The sequence below is a fragment of the Arvicola amphibius genome, chromosome 3, assembly GCF_903992535.2.
Source record: "Arvicola amphibius chromosome 3, mArvAmp1.2, whole genome shotgun sequence".
In the NCBI taxonomy this organism is placed as follows: Eukaryota; Metazoa; Chordata; class Mammalia; order Rodentia; family Cricetidae; genus Arvicola; species Arvicola amphibius.
In genome coordinates this window covers 23,064,363-23,081,961 of record NC_052049.1, presented here as the reverse complement: position 1 = coordinate 23,081,961, position 17,599 = coordinate 23,064,363, and the positions used below count along the sequence as shown (strand labels likewise).

Here is a 17,599-nt window from a genome sequence, read left to right as displayed (position 1 = left end):
CAGCAAATGCATAACTTTTTAAAGTCCTAGAAACCTGCATGGTACCCCTCAGCCAACAAACAAACAAACCCTAACCTTTCCAGCTCTAAATAATCAAGTCCAAGGAACTTCAATATCATACCCTAAGAACTCAAGAGCTGTTTGAAAAGCATAATATGCACAGTTGGAAAGAAAACATTCTAGTTTTTCTTTATTGTAAGTGAGCTGCTTACCAGGAAGACGCCTGTTTCTGTTCCTACATGATTTCCAATGCCCTGGAATCACAGTGCCTGGGCAACCAGGAAACCCAGCTCCACAGTAACAAAATAGGAGGGATGATAGTGCCATCATACCTTGAAAGTCTGAACTACCTCAAATTTGCTGCCAAAATGTCAGGTTGCACTGTTGACTTGATTTGAAAAAACGTTCTGAGACACAGCAGTGAGTGCTGGGCGATATTCGGATGCCTCGACACGGTTTGAAAAGCATCAAATCAGGAGCTGCCTAGGGAAGTGCTTACGCGAGGCATACCAAGAGTTTAAATTTGAAGATTCCGACTCCGTACCTTGTACTTGAACCATTTTTAAAGATATTTCTTCTAAGATACTTTTCCTACCAAGGATTTTTATTAGGGTCCAGTAAGGAAAATGTGACCTACCTGAAGTCTTTAAAAGAGTAAATTTAATTGGAGGATTACATGGGCGATAAAAAGCAGAGATCGTGAGGCCACCCTGATGTGAGCAGAGTCAAGGAGCCAGGGTCACATCTAGGGCTGCAGGAACAATGGCTTTGGGGAGTTAAGGAAATCCAGCAGTTCAGTGTGGCTGATAGAAGGTAGGTTCACGGTGGATGTACAGTCAATGCCAAAAATACCTTGGGATGAAGAAAACTGGATTATACATGTTTTCCCTTCCTCCTTAGCTTTTCACCAAAGCTTGCCGTTGGGCAAACATACCCAGAAGCCAAAGAACAAAGGAACCTGGGAAATGTAGTCCCAAGATCTAAGCAAAGTAGGCAGTGAAGGGCACAAAACAGACTTATTATACTCTGTTCATTCAAATTCATTGTATTTATTAGCAAATATTTTGGGAGACCTAAGAGGTGCCAGGCTACATTCTGGGAATCCTATAAATAAACCTGAAGATCAAGGTTTATCAAAGGATATATTAAGGAAATAACAAAGGATAGAACAAACTGTCTGAATATCTCATTTGAAAATGTACTGAGGGCAGTGAGAGAACCATTCAGGGACTTAGGTGACAATGAGTTGGGTGAAGGGTGACACCCCCCCACTATTTTAAGTCTAGTTAATTTATCTTTTAAGTTGTGTGTAGAAAATGTGAATTCAGGGAAAGAGAATATCCAGCTTGATAGAAAGAAGTTTATAGAAATTATTAGATTTATTTACATTTATTAGTTTCTGTTTAGGAGCCTTTATGATTTGAAAACTAAGGAAACAATGTGTACAATTGTGTGTGTGTGTGTGTGTGTGTGTGTGTGTGTGAGAGAGAGAGAGAGAGAGAGAGAGAGAGAGAGAGAGAGAGAGAGAGAGAGAGAGAGACTTTAGAGAAACACCAGCCTTCTAAGGAGCCAGAGGGCTCGTAACAGCTAATCTTTGTCATGCTTCCAAGTGCCAACACCCCCTTTGCTTCTCATCATAACTTGTGATCTTGGAGGCATGAAAGAATTTCAGCCCCTCCTCCAGCCTGCCCATCTCTGCTCGGACAGGCTCCATGTCAGGGCCGGTTTGGAGTCCAAACCTGAGGAGCTCGCAGGAAAGTGATTATCTCTGAGGTCATGAGTGGCAGCCATGGACGAACTGACACCCACACCTATCAATCCCTCTCGGAGGACTGCCTGTTTGGATCTGTGGAGCAGCCCAAGAGATCCACAGGGAGACTCATCATGCACAGCATGGCCATGTTTGGCCGAGAGTTTTGCTACGCCGTGGAGGCCGCTTATGTGACTCCGGTTCTGCTCAGCGTGGGCCTGCCTAAGAGTTTGTACAGCATGGTGTGGCTCCTCAGCCCCATCTTGGGCTTCGTTCTGCAGCCTGTGGTGGGATCCATCAGTGATCACTGTAGGGCCAGGTGGGGCCGACGGAGACCCTACATCCTGACACTGGGCATCATGATGCTCTTGGGGATGGCCCTGTACCTCAATGGAGATGCTGTTATATCAGGTAAGTAGTGTGCACAGGCCTAATAGTTAACTGTTAAGGTAAAATAATTTTTAGTGCTTGCCAGAAACTGGCTATAATCAGTGGTCTCTCCTAGCATGAGGCAAACTTCCTTCTACCGTTGAATGACTTCCAAACCTGTGGGTGAGAAGCCTTTACTTCTAGAAACATTACAACATTGTCTTTTATTATTGTAAGGTTTTCAAATGGATTGAATTTTTATCCATTTCTCCAAACTAAATATTCTTGCTTATTTTTTTTTCAGTGGAAGGACTTTTGAGCATATAGTGTCTCGTAGAATACTTTGTCAAATTGTCCAGCTCTGAGCATTTGTAACAAAGCACTTGCTGCTGTATACAAATACAAGTTGATTCTGGGCCTATGACATTTTAATAGGAACAGAGCACAGACCTGCCAGCTCTTGAGATATCTTTGTATTGTGAATTCTGGAAAAGAAATTTGATGTTAAAGCATTGTCTCTAGCTACAAACCAGCTACCAATTCCTAAGAACTCGTTGGCAGCACATTGAAAAAGAGATCATGAGGAATCACATAGTTTTAGACCATATATGTCAGGAGAATAAGTAATTATGACACAAGATAAGTAGGTAATATTTGCATATAGTTATAGCAGCAGTTCCCAACCTTCCTAATGCTGTGATCCTTAAATACATTTCCTCATGTTGGGGTGAACCGCAACCATACAATTATTTCCTTGCTATTTCAGTAACTGTAATTTTGCTATGGTTATGAACTGTAATGTAAATATCTGACATGCAGGATATCTGACATGTGACCCCCCCCCAAAGGGGTCATGACCCACAGGTTGTGAACCACTGATTTAGAAGGTTGTATAGATAAGGAAACATGTAGGATATAACAAGGGAATTTAAAGTAAGAAAGAGAGGGTTGACTCATTTTCACTTACTTTTCTACTGGAATGTTTCAAATACGTTTCTACATTGCACACTGTCTTTAGGTTAACAAACCATAAACAAAGGACACAACAGTATATCTCTCTCGGCAGATCTGGCGGATGAGTAGAGCATGTGGTATGGACTCTACTCAAGTGCTAAAAGCATACAGTGGCTTTTTAAATATGGAAGGATCGGGGAGTTGGTTGAGGATAGACATGTTTATATTCCATGATCGCATTTGCCTGGGTTGCCCAAAATTGTGTATCAAGGGGCTGTGGAGTTACGAGCTGTCATACTCACCCCTTACACCTGCCCAATCAGAGCCTTGGGAAATGGCACCAGCAATCAGTGGTTCTGATGGCAGTCAGGCTCTCCAGAGTCTGAGAAGTCCTGTGTTCGGCCCCTCTGTAGAACTGCATGTCTGCACGTGCAGAAAGGGAAACCCCAGATCATTGCTGCCACTGGGTCTAGGATTTAAAGGATTTTCTTCAGGTTATTTCACATTGTTATTATTTTTTTTAATGTAAAGAGATGTCATTAAAATCCCAGCGTATTCAGATAAAGTATATAACCCAGTGATTTTTAGAATAGTCATGAGATTGAACAACCATCACCCCTGTGCCCATAAGGGATATTTTTATGCTCCTCTCCAAAGAAAGCCATTCCCCACTGGCAGTCACCCCCTGTTTTCTCCCAGGCACCAGGTACCAGGCAATCGCTAATTTACTTCCTGTCTATAGATCTGTCTTTCCTGGGCATTCAGTTGCATACTTTTTTAAACATGAAAAAAAAGTCATTTTTAGATGTAAAAATAAAACTACATAACCGAAAAGGGATGATTTGACGACAGTTTAAGTGAAATAAAAATATATGGGTTGTTATAGACATACTGTAGAAGACCAATGTTTGTTTCTGTTTTAGCTTTGGTCGCTAACCCAAGGAGGAAGCTGGTTTGGGCCGTTAGCATCACCATGACAGGTGTGGTTCTCTTCGATTTTTCTGCCGACTTCATTGACGGGCCTATCAAAGCCTACTTGTTCGATGTCTGCTCCCACCAGGACAAGGAGAGGGGCCTCCACTACCACGCCCTCTTCACAGGTAGGGACTTTTCCGAAAAGTTTCTCCTTCGGCTTTGCAGATGGGGAGAAACTTCAATGGAAGGCAGCCAGGGTCTCTTCCCTTGGCATCTTTTGAATGAATGGATCAGTTGACAGGAAGCGCCTATCACGCGCTCCGGCCTGTCTCCGCTGGTTTCCCTGAACAAAGTAAGCTCATGACTGGGGCTTCAGAGTTCTTGAAAAGGATGTTCACGCAAGAGGTTTAAAGAGGTTTCTTCAGAATGCTGTGGAAACCCGTGCAGTGGAAGTGAAAAGGAGCCCTGTGCACTGACTCCTCTCTTTAAAGCAGCGAGCCTCGGGCGTTCGTCGTGCTTCATCAGCCTTGCCTAGGGATGTGTTGAAACTGCAGGTTTCTGGGTTCTTTCTCCAGTTATGCTGATTCAATGCATTCCAGGTGGGGCTCAGGAATTTGCCTTTTATTTGAATAAGGACCCCAGAGAATGTGGTGGGTATTGTAAGAAATACATTGAAATCTCAAACTAGACTTGAGAAACCAAGTGAACCCGCATCATCTTCAAGAATTCTTAATTAGCCGGGCGGTGGTGGCGCACGCCTTTAATCCCAGCACTCGGGAAGCAGAGGCAGGCGGATCTCTGAGTTCGAGACCAGCCTGGTCTACAAGAGCTAGTTCCAGGACAGGCTCCAAAGCCACAGAGAAACCCTGTCTCGAAAAACCAAAAAAAAAAAAAAGAATTCTTAATTATATAAAGAAAATCAACCTGCTCACATTAAATGTCCGTGTTGTGTGAGCAGGGAGGGTTCTCGCCATTCTTAGGGGGCTGTTGCCGGCCTCCCTCCATTGTCACTGGGCCGTTTCCCAAGCAGTTCTTGATAGTACACCAGGCATCCTTGAGCCTGTCAAGTGAAGGCAGGATCCTGAGCCAGGGGGATTTCTCTATTTAGCACGGAAACTATCAGGGCACTTTATTATACTGTCTTCATAGTCAAGCCAAATGTACGTTAATTTTTGAAGCATCCTGGCCATGTAGGATCCTACCTCCAGAGCCAAGACTAGTTCCTGCACGTGGAATCCATGAAGTCTAGTTCTGTCATTTTGGAAAATATTTGAGTAATGAATCTATGAAGGGGCGAGGCGGCCCCAGTACAGCCAGCTGTTCCTGCACACGCTGGGTGAAGGTGCAAGGCCAGAGGGGCAGTCCTGTGTGTCAGTGGCGTCTGACCTCCGTGTCTCTGGAGGTCTAAATGCTGCAGAACAAAGCTGGCGTTTGAGAAAACTCCTGCCTCCTCTTTGCTTTTATTGCTCAGCAACCTCACTTTCTCACCTGGCTGTCTGGTCCCATCAATGTTTTCCTTTGTTGTTAAAAGCAACAAGCACTCTTAGCTACTAAGTCCTCTCTCCACCCTGTCACAGAGCCCACACGCTATTTTCATTCTGCACCTCAAGCTTTATGTCTTATGGGCCCCTCCATATTCTCTGTGCGTGGAATAATTCTCAGCATGTTCCCAGCACATCAAGTCTGTTTCATTTACACTTTCCCTGGCTCTTCAGCCACCAGCAGTCAAATTGCCGATGCTCAAAATAAATACCAATCTAACCCTTCTTCCTTTTTTATTTTAATAATGCCTTTATGTATTCTTTGAGAATTTCAGACAATATATTTTGATCATATTTATTTCCCTCCCCAACTCCTCCCAGACCCTTTCTCTTTTCTTCTTTGGGTTCAAGGTCTTGGCTCTCAGAAAATCCCTTTAGAAATCAAAAATGGTCTGGAATTCCCACCTCTTCCTCTCTTCTAAATTGCAATTAGACTTAATATCTGACTGGTTTTTAATCCAGAAAATAATCAAAGCACAGAGTTTATCGAGTGGATACAAAGGGGACCTGGTGGCTGGCTCCAGCATGGAGAGACAGGCTGAACTTCAGCATTCAGGCATCCTTCAGTGCAACACCCCGGGGGTTCTCTGGTCAGCCTGACTGCTGTACCCCAGGACTGCTGCCTGACTGACTTGAACAGCAGGAAGGCTATCCTCACAGTTTTATAGAGGCTGCAATCTAGGTCATGTCGGCCGAAGTGGGTTCTGCCAAAGCCTCTTCCTGGCTTGCAGACATGCATCTTCTTGAGTCCTCTCGTGACCTCGCTGCTGTTCAGGTGCCTCCCACTTCACTCTCACTGCCCCCCGGGGGTGTTTCTTATACAGGGAAGTCAGGCTGCTAGACTAGGGTGACTCCAGGTCTCATTTACCTGTCAGCACCCCCTTAAAGACCCCATGCAAAAACAGTCACACTAGGGTTAAGATATCAGTGCATGAATGTGAGAACAGGTGTGCTCTAGGCCATAAAATGGTCATTGACCCTGAGCTCAGCTTCCCTTCTAAGAAAAGATGGCATATTGATTGAGCATACCCGTTTTTCTCGCTCCCTCCCCCAATCCCTTTCATTTTCCTTTTCAGCATACTGAAGAGATTCTCTTCTTTTGAATAACCATAAGAGCACAAAAGTTCTTTATAAAGAGATTTTTTTTTAATGTTCTATATTTTTCGGCTCATGGTCCAAAGACCACGACTACTGGGTCTCATTGCACTGGTTCTCAGGTCCTTCCACGTAATGCTTCTTTTAAAGTCTCCTAAAGTACCTGCAGCCCCTGGTTCTGGTGGGAGAGCAGTTGGTGACAAGGGAAAGCTGGGTCCACCTATGAGAAAACAATTTAGTACTTCTCAGTTTAAAGACCAGGCTGTCCTCAATGGGAGATTGTCATATAATCCTCTTGGCCTTTGCTATTGTTCTGTCTCCTATTTTAGGACATTTCTAGTCACTCCAGTTATACCACACATTTTGCCAAAGAAGGAACTATCCACAGAAGATGTGTGTGTTAATGAGCGAGAAGGTGAGGAAGATGTGGCCGAGATATCAGCTTTCTGTGCAGATTAGTGAGCCACTTCCAATCCTGCTGGAGTCACTATGCTTTATCAATGCCTCCCATCCTCCCATGGCAGGTGTTCACGGAACGCATTGCTTAGGGAAGGACTTGATCTTAACAACATTCACACAACAGTGGCTTAAACACCTATATTGGTTTACTTTTTTGAAAAAAATAACAAGAAGCCCGGGAGTGAATACATAGTGGCTTTTGGTCAGCCGTCCACATCAGCACCAACTGAACTTTCATTGGTTACTCTTGGATACAGGATGGTTGCTATAGTGCTGTCATGTTTCCCTCTAGACAGGAGGGATGGAGAGCAGAGTCAGGGAGGAAGCTGGGGAAGGAACCTGCATCATCTATTTAAACGAGGAAAGCAAGAGCTTTCTACTCCCCAGACATTTATTTGTTTCTCACTGAGCACAATTAGGTCATTAAGGCTCTTGAAATTGAAAAGTGAGGGTTTGCTTAGCTTTTAATTTTTAGGGACAGTGGCACTTACTTCCCTGGAGCAAACTGGGATCCATTACCATGGGAGAAGAGGCATATTTTACTAAATTGAAGAAATCCAATAGTTAAAAAAATATAGACCTAACTACTTACGAAACATTTGATTTCTAGGTTTTCCTTTGTTTTGTCTCATGGTAAGCACTAAGCTGTAGATGTCAGTCAGTGTCTACAAGGCCTGTGGGAGGTCACTGTGTGTGGCTAGCTTCTAGCAAGTCCATTCCTCAAGAGAAGAGCAGGATCAAGCTCCTCCCCTTCCAGAGAAGTAGTCTGAAGCCCCACCCAATTTAGAGCTTCGTTTTGAAGGTCTCAGACTACTTGATGATATCACTCTGCATTATTCATAACAGTGACAGCTGGGCCATTTGTAAAATGCAGCATTCCCTGTTCTGTGTATGTAAACCAGCACATACAGTGCGTGTGTGTATGCGTGAGTATGTGAGTGTGTGTGGGTTGTATTAGAGGAAATTTTCTGTCCCCTAGAAAGCTATTTTATTTGGCCTTCTGTCTCTCCCAGTAAAAAGTAGCCATCATCTCTCCGGCCCTGGCTCAGCAGGAGCTGTGAAGGGCTTGGTGGACAAACTCTCAGCCTCTCTGCATGCACAACAGTCACTGTGGAGATCAGCCCAGTGAGCCACCAAACCCATGCTTAGTGGGAGGAGGTGGCTTTGTGTTGAGAGTTCCTAACCCAGTGTATCTGTGCTAAACCAAACTGCGGACTGTGCTGTCCTGGGAGTGAGATCTATCTGTGGGTGGCAAACTTGCAGCTGGCAGTCTGGGAAATCCTGCCTCCCCTTTGCGGTAGTGCAGGCTCAGGAGGTCTGAACTTTGTGTCCCCTGTCCCCAAGCCTGTGAGCCTATGATGTTAGTTGCAAACAAACTGGCGAAAGGACCCATACACAGAATAAAGAGACGTGCCAAGGGTCAAAGGCCAGAGCTGTTGCTCACTTGGCTTCTCTATGCTTCCGTCTGAAAAAGTCGTATTTGCAAAGGAATGAATGCTGCAGGGAGAAACTGACCCTGTGTATTCCTGCAGAAGAAAAGGAGGAAACTCGGTGGGCTTGGCTTCTCCTGATTTCAAAAAAGTACTTTAAAGTGGGCACAAAATACTAACATGTAAAAATAAAATGCTCTGCTTAGAAAGTAAAAGACCAAGAGGAGAGCTAAAAATAAATTTCAGATAGAGCCCCATTTAACCAAACTTTTGATTCAGTTTGGAAGAATCGCCTTTCATGTTTGGGGCTATATTCACTTTTTCTCACTCGTGAATAATTGTGGGGTGAGTGGTTTTGTTTCATTTACTGGATTCCTTTTGAAGTTTGTGCCTGTGGGGGACTTTCACATCTCCTCCCTCAGGCACCCTGGGAAGGACACAGCCAGAACAGAAACCATAGACATCCCCCCACCTCGCTTTAATTAGTTTAGTTTCAAACTCAGCATGTGCCATCTCTATTTACAGGGTTCAGTGTGATAATGTCGTCAATGCCTGTGTACAGTGCACAGCGGTCAGGGCCATCACCATTCTTGCCCCTTTCACCGTTGTTGCTTCCATGAACTGACTACTCTTCTACACTCTGCCTCTGTGCTGTGCCTCTGTGCTGTGCCTCTGTGCTGTGCCTCTGTCCTACCTCTTTGCTCTACTTCTGTGTTCTACCTCTGTGCTGTGCCTCTGTGCTGTGCCTCTTTCCTACCTCTGTGCTGTGCCTCTGTGCTGTGCCTCTTTGCTCTACCTCTGTGCTCTACCTCTGTGCTGTGCCTCTGTACTGTGCCTCTGTGCTGTGCCTCTGTGCTGTGCCTCTGTGCTGTGCCTCTGTGCTCTGCCTCTGTGCTGTGCCTCTGTGCTCTATCTCTGTGTTGTGCCTCTGTGCTCTGCCTCTGTGCTGTGCCTCTGTGCTGTGCCTCTGTGCTGTGCCTCTGTGATCTGCCTCTGTGCTGTGCCTCTGTGCTGTGCCTCTGTGCTGTGCCTCTGTGATCTGCCTCTGTGCTCTGCCTCTGTGCTGTGCCTCTGTGCTCTATCTCTGTGTTGTGCCTCTGTGCTCTGCCTCTGTGCTGTGCCTCTGTGCTCTATCTCTGTGTTCTGCCTCTGTGCTGTGCCTCTGTGCTCTACCTCTGTGCTCTATTCTGTGCTCTGCCTCTGTGCTGTGCCTCTGTGCTCTACTCTAGGCTCTTCTTCTACTGCTCAAGCTCTTTCTGCTTCTACCCACTATGTATACTTTCCTGCTTTCTTTTGTCACTTAACATGATGTCCCTGGAAGAGCTTTGCCACTTAGCACAATGCCCCTTGATACCAACAGCCCTCTTTGCCTCCTTGTTCTCCTTCCAGATCCTGTGCTCACATGTGATCTCTTAGTATTCATTCATTCATTTGTGGTTTCTTTGTTTCCTTCCTCACCCCCTAACTGGCAGGAACTGTCTTTTCATTGCTTTATGACCAGCGCTTTCAATAGTGCATAGAATATGGAAAGGCCTCAAAAACTGTTGGCGTGTTGAATATTCTATTTTAACATCCTCAGTTTTCACAATGGTTGCGTTGTGTTGTTGGGAGTTAAAGTGACTAACCCAAGCCACCTGACTGGGTGTTGGGGAGGGGTAAAATCCAACAAGCCAACACCTAACTGAAGATGTGGTGTCTGTTTTCATTTGGATTACGGTACAAGTTGAGCCCCAGGAATATGGACGCACAGTTTATTTGGGAATTAATTCCATAAAGAAGGAGGGAATTGTTATAGAATATGCCAATTTATGGAATTGGCTTCTGCCTTCCGTCTCTCCATGCCCCCTGAGGAGCCTAGTAAAGTGTATCTCAAAACTCTTTATCTCAGGGGATGAAGGATGGAAGAATCAACCTCCGCTAACCCAAAGTGGTTCCAAGATGTGTGTGGTTTTCTGGGGTGAAGGGAGGTCCAGATGCACCTGCTTGGCTTTGCAAAATTCAACAGAGCCACTGCTGGAGCAAGAGGGAATTAGGCTGAGATTTGCAGTGTGGTTCAAAAGGGTTTTCCCCTCAGCGCATTCTAACATCTGTACTCTGTTCTTCTTAGTCACCACTAGACGGCGCTAGTGCATTTTCAAAGGACTTCACCCCATTGATGCATAAACACGCAAGAGTTATAAATATCGTTTCTGTAGACTTGAAAAATTAACTGTAGGTAGTGACAAATGGCTCAAGAACCAGATCAATTAACGAGCTGAAAATATTCTCATTTCTAATCTTTAGTCATGAAAAGAAACAGAAGTCAGGTTTTATGAGTCTAATCAGAAAATGGGAAGTTTCTGAACTAGACTGGTGAGCCATTTTCTGTGCTGAAATGAGAAATTCATTTCTAGAAAAATGGCGAGGTAATTACAGTTGATGTTTTCTCATGAACCATTATTGTATTAGGCACGTTAGCAAAAATTAGAAACTTCCAGTATGAAAAAAAAAATTCTGATCTCAGAGAATATACAATTTTGGGCAAATGCATTTGGCATGCTATCAGCATTTATTTGGTTGAATAAGAACATTGTGATTTTGACAATGGTTTGCTGAAAATTTTCTAGCCTGAGGTATAGATATCATCCAGCAAAGGGTAACATTGGATGAAAACTTATATTTAAAATGGTTGTGAATCCACAAAGGCAAACAGTTCAGTTGCTTCTACAATAAGGGCCTTGCCACAGGACCGGGGAACGTGGCCTCAATTGGATTGGAATGGTTTCCATTTCTTTCCTCAGAGGTTGCATCCAAGCGTTAGTGGTATAGAAAGCAAAGGTGTGGGAGGAAAAACGCTTAGGTTGAGCGACATCTGCCCCCAGCCACATTTACGAGGGTGCCCACTGCCCCACCACGTCATAGTGGTCAGGTGGAACAGGCACCACTGAGTCATCTGCCACTCTTCTTACAAGGCTCCCTCAGACCACAGTCGCTCAGCTTCCCCCAGGCCATCTGTGATGGTAGGATAAGCTCTGAGCCACTAACTCTCCACACCTGGGCTTCCTTGCATCCTAACAGAAAGATAAAATACAATCGAGATGCTTATTATCGTTGAAGTACACACACGCACGCACGCACGCACGCACGCACACACGCGCGTGTGTTTCTCCACACCAGAATTTTATGTGTGATACCAAAGCCAGTATCTGCATGGAGGACCTCTACAGAGTTGAAGATATTTGAGTCAGGAAGTTCGCACATTGCCATTTGAGTTCCCGGGCTAATAGATAGAATGTAGTAAGAATAGTGTCTTTAAATAAGGTGAAATTCTGCATTCTTGTTTCGATTCTCATGTTCTATAAATAGACACCTTTGAATGGTATATCTGGTGCCTTGTACGTCACACTTGTGTGCCCCCTATGGGAGAGTTATCTAAATGGACCCAGAGTAGCTAAGCATGGTACGTCAGGTCTTTGGTTTCAGCACTGAGAAGGCAGAGGCAGGCGGATCGCCATTTCAAGGCTAGCGTCCTCATCCCAAAGGAAACTCTGGTGGCCTTGGGTGTAGAGATGAACTGTTGTCTGGTGTTTCTAAGCCCAACGAGGCTATGCTATAAACGGACTAGAGTAAAAACGTCTTTAAACAGAAACATGAATTAAAGTTCTGTGTAGAACTTTAATTCAACCACAAATGTGGCAAGACGGAGACTCGCAGGACTCCAGCCTGAATTTTCCGCATGAACAGGGGCTTAAGGTGTACTGACGCATTGCTAGTGGCAGCCCCATAGGTTGTGGTGACTGCAAAGAACTGGCGTATTTCCTCAAAGCGGTGTCTTGAGGACTGGCTGTGGCGGTTGGTGACAAGTAGAACGGAGTGAGGCACACAACAAAGTCACCCTCTGTCCGGATTTGCTGCACGGTCATTCCTTCATGGAGGTTTTACGGCCTCGTGGGGACCCCTTCTAGTCTCAGATTCCCCAAGCTCCTTGAGAGGAGGGGAGAGCTATTTCTCGCCCCCAACTCTCCAACCCCAAGAAAGTCTGCCGGGAAGCTGGGCCGTCACGGCCAAAGCGGCTGACGGAGACATGTGCACCCCCCCCTCCCACCCCGTGAATGCTCTGCAACCCCTGCACATCCTCGTTCTTAAAACACACATTCTACTGAGTCCACTAGTAACAGCTGCGGGAACTTCTGGCCTGGAAATGGCACCAGTTCTTAATGAAGTGAGTTGTTGTACAACAAGGCTTTCCCACATCCTTCACTCCTTCCACATGTGGTCGCTTCTCCTCCTGCTTCTCTACAAGGGCCCCTTAACAACTCCAAGTACCATCCATCGTCTTGGTCTTCCCACATGGGGAATTGCAAGCTCACGCTGCCATGCCAGATGTTCCATGTGGGTGCTGGATGGAGGCCTGAACTCCGATTATTGTGCTTGTGGGACAAGCCCTTTGTCTCATCGTCAGAGATGGGAAGTCTGAGTTGTCTTTTCAACCAGATCCCGTGGTTGGTAAGGACATTGGCTTTATCTGGGATGGAGACCTCACTCAACCAACAAAAGTACAAACTGATCCACTAAGGATGATGGGATGCTGATGTGGAAAAATTCTGTTCTAAACTTATGACGTATAGAGAAGGTGTGTCAGGCATCAGCCATTTCCTGCACATTTTCGAATCTCTTGGCGCATCTCCCTTCCAGGCTTGTGTTTTAAGAAGTCTCCAGAATCCAACATCTGCGCTGGGAGGAACGTCTGAGCCACTGTACTGGTTCGGTGCTGGGTTGTATAATGTCTTGCACATAGAAGGAATTTTTGTGTTTCAAGCAAGAAGTAAAGAGAGAGCAGATCACTAATAATGAAGTTTCAGATGTAAGACCTGGGACAAAATCAATTTTGATGAGTCCTGTCTCAGTGCCCCTCAAGCGACACTGTGTTCAAGCATATAAAGCAAGAACCAGAAGACCTTCACTTTAGGGTCCTTTGAGATGATAACAGACTTAGAAACATTAACATCTAAACTTTTGTTTCTATTTCTGTAGCTGTTCTGCAAACAAGTACCTTAAATTTCTTCCACAGTGAAGAAGATGGCTCTCAAGGCTCTTGGGTCATCGTGAGCTACTTTTGTAGCTTCATGAGAAGCTTGATGCTAGACAGAGGACAATAAAATCATTTCTTTTTAATGCTTCCAAAGATTGATTTCACGGACTCATTTAGATCAAGAATTTGAGTTGGTTTTGTTGCTGTTGTTGTTGTTGGTTGTTTTTAAAAATACTATAGTGAATGCAGTTTGGGAAGTCCGTGTTGTCTCCTGCGGTGGTAATTTCTCACACACCTGCTGTGTGTCTGGTGCTGTGTCGAACACCCCTCATTTTCAAATCGTGACCTTCCTGGTACTTACTTTTTAGTTGTTGCTGCATAACTGGTGAGCAAGGACCACGGTCACAGCAAGTAAATACCAGAGCTGGGGTTTGAACCCACACTACTCCACCATGGATGTCTTAGCTTCTTGCTACATTGTCTCTTCATAATTACCAGGCTGTCTCTGGTCTCCTCAGGAAGTTTTTCCCCAGAAGGGGAGGGCCTGGGCATGGTGGGGAACAAGCGTGATTAGCTGACTATGGCAACCCATCTCTCACTCTTTCCTTTGCTTTCCAGGTTTTGGTGGCGCCCTTGGCTACCTTTTGGGTGCCATAGACTGGATGCATCTGGAACTGGGAAGGCTGCTGGGCACCGAGTTCCAGGTCATGTTCTTCTTCTCTGGCCTGGTGCTCACTTTGTGCTTTCTCGTCCACCTGTGCAGTATCCCTGAAGCCCCGCTCAGAGACGCTGCTGAAGACCCTGGCTCTTGCCAGGTCCCTCAGGGCTCGTCATTGTCGGCAGATGCGATTCACGAATATGGTTCTATTGAAAGAGTTAACCCCGATGGTGCAGACACAGAGCTGGTAAAGGGAGGGACAAACAAAAAAGCCTCTGAACAGGTAGAGATGTGTCATCTTTTTCTTTTTCTTCAATGGGGGAAATATTCTTCATGGTCTTCTTAGTGAGAGCTTGTTTTGTTTGCTGGTCTGATGTGAAAACTTTTGTGAATGCTATTTGAATCAAAACCTCAACCAGCCATTAGCCTTCAGAATGAGAATGTTGTGCCTCCGTGGTTCTCTTGCCTCTTACTCCTTTCAAAACATCAGACCAGGGAAGGTGATGGCACTGTCAAAGGTTAGACCCTATGAGAGCTCTCCAACCATCCTCTGGCCTCAGAAAACAGTCTCTTCTATAAGAATTATCATCTATAACTTTGCTTCTCTGAGTGAGAATGTCATTGAGTTGATGACTGGATTGAACACACAAAATTTGCATGGCATGATTTGGCTGGGCAACATGTTCATTAGCTTTGATTTTAAAGTAAAAACAAACAATAACAACAACAACCAAAACAACAACAAACCCCAACAACCAAAACCGCAACAGCAACACCCTCAATTGCATGCCGGAGAAATGGATCAAGTTTCAGAGGAAATGGTCAGATCAGAGAAGAAATTAGAATCATGTTGACCAATATAGAAGCCACTAACCCCACATAACTACTTAAATTGCAATTAATCAATGCGTTAACCATGTCTTGAAAGCTCAAAGCCACATGGGACCAGTACAGCTGACACAAGCATGGCAAGTGTAGAGCTTCTCCATTGTTATGAAGAGTCAGACTGGACAACATTGATGCAGGAACCGCAGTCTCCCATTAGCTGCCCTTAAACAGCCATTTCTTGGGGCTCTGGTACAAAGGATCTTCTTATTAGCACAGACATCCAAGTCTCGTACGTGACCGACCTGCATTATTCATCGGCAGACAGGGTGGCTTTAGAATAGCCTCAAGGTTTAGAGCATGATCAAATTCTGGCACTGCCAACTTTGAAAATGTATGACCTTGGACACACACACACACACACACATATATATATATACACACACATGTGTGTGTATATATACACACATATGTATACATATATGTTTATATGTGGAATATATATATTATATATATTAAACTTGACAGTAAGTATCTAAGCCTATTATTTATAATTATTATTCATTTAACAAACTGCTTTGGACACTGAGCATGTGCATGGCACTGTACTAGGTATTTGGAGACTATAACATTGACTGATGCCCAGACCCTGTGCTGAGGAATCTATAAGCCAGACTCTATGCCTGGGAAATTATAAATGAGCATGAGCCATTTATGCCTTCACAATAAGGCACAAAGTGGAAAACGCTATAAAAGCAATGTATCCTCTAAGATTTCCTCAACGGCAGGTGTTTGGGTAGAATTACATATTCAAGAGATTCTCGGGGTGATGCCACAAAGACAAAGGGAAGAAGAAGCAGGAAGTGGTGTCTTCCTGTCAAGATAAAAGGCAAACACCTGTGAAAGGGAAGGCACGTGGGCAGAGCAGAACGCAGGCAGAGCAGGAGGCGGGCAGCATAGGACGCGGGCAGGGCATGTCGAGGGCAGCGCAGGTCGCAGGCAGCGCAAGACGCGGGTAGCACAGGATAAGGGCAGAGAAGGACGTCTCTTGCGTGCGCTGCACTTCTAAGGGTCCCCCTCCCCCGAGCCAAACTCAGAAGAGGCTGGCACTAGAACCTTACATCTTGCGTGGCCATTGTCAAGAATGTGTGGTAAATCTAGAGAGACGGCACTTCGACAGTCACTCATCTATGCGTTCAAGTACAATTGATTTTGCAAAAAAGTTGAGATTGTTCTTAAGCGAATAGAGTAAGGAGTCATGGGTAAAGAAAATAAAATCACTCCAGAGTGATGCTTTGCATGATGACCAGGATTTGAGGTGGAGATTTGGGGACAATGCTCATGGTAGAAAAAAGAGGAGCCGGGCGGTGGTGGCGCACGCCTTTAATCCCAGCACTCGGGAGGCAGAGGCAGGCGGATCTCTGAGTTCGAGGCCAGCCTGGTCTACAAGAGCTAGTTCCAGGACAGGCTCTAGAAACTACAGGGAAACCCTGTCTCGAAAAACCAAAAAAAAAAAAAAAAAAAAAAAAAAAAGAAAAAAGAGGAGCAGAAAGCTATAGAGTTCAAACAAATTTTAAAAAAAAAAAAATCAAAATTCCCCTTAGTGTGTATGAGGGGAAGGAATCCACACTGGCCAGTCTTAGATAAAACAGAGTTTCAGTCAAATCCATAAAACCAGAGCCAAGGGTAGGACTTCCTGGTAGAGAATGTGCCTAGCATGTGCAAGACTCGGGTTGGTCCCCAGCTCCACAAAAGAAATTTTAAAAGATGTCGAAGGGTATTAGTGATATACAGATCAATTTACAGAAAGATAAACTTTATAAATATGCAGGACTCCATCAGCTTTAGCATCCATGACTGACAGATCTGGAGGGAGGTGCAATGCAGTAGAGACCACGGGCAACACCCACAGTGCTAGGTTGTAGGCAGGGTTTTCATGTCCTGACCGCCTCTCCCAAATAATCAAACGGAGACTTAAGGTTACGTATTAATGCTCGATCAATAGCTCAGGCTTGTTACTAAACGAATTGCCTACTTAATCCATTTCTATTAATCTATGTGCTGCCCCAAGGCTCATTGCTCTTACCTCTATCCCATTTGGTGTGTCTCACTCATTCTCCATCTGGCTGGTGACTCCAGATTCCACCCTTCCTTCTCCCACTGTTCTCCTAGTCTGACTGTCCTGCGTAACCTTATCCTGTCCAGCTATTGACCAGTCAGCTTCTTTATTAAACCATCCCAGCAACATCTAGCCACACAGTGTAAATTCCACAACAGTAGACAGATCATCCAGACACAATCGGCAAGGACACATGGGCTTAGAACCACACTTTATACCATGTGAACCTAACCAGTAGCATTAGAATATACGTTTTTCTCAACTGAACAGAACAGAGAATATTCCCTAGGAATTTAAGAAGATTAAAATTATACTGAGGGGAGAGGGTGAGCCAGGCATGTGGGCCGAGCCCCACAGACTGATGGGAGTGCAAATTTGTCCAGCCACTTAGCAATTCAGTATGACGATTTCTCAGAAAATTAGGAATCAATTTACCTCAAGACCCAGAAATACCACTTTTGGGCATATACTCA

At 44.8% G+C, this 17,599-nt stretch overlaps 1 protein-coding gene across 1 annotated transcript in view; it reads left to right on the top strand.

Annotated features, from left to right (window-relative positions):
• Nucleotides 1-1,776: 1,776 nt before the first annotated feature.
• The window catches only part of Slc45a2 (solute carrier family 45 member 2), a 28,799-nt gene continuing 12,976 nt past the window's right edge, over nt 1,777-17,599 (top strand). The window contains exons 1-3 of the mRNA XM_038324419.1: nt 1,777-2,161; nt 3,997-4,173; nt 14,143-14,465. Of these exons, the coding sequence (XP_038180347.1) occupies nt 1,777-2,161; nt 3,997-4,173; nt 14,143-14,465 (885 nt within the window). The remainder of the gene's footprint in view (nt 2,162-3,996; nt 4,174-14,142; nt 14,466-17,599) is intronic.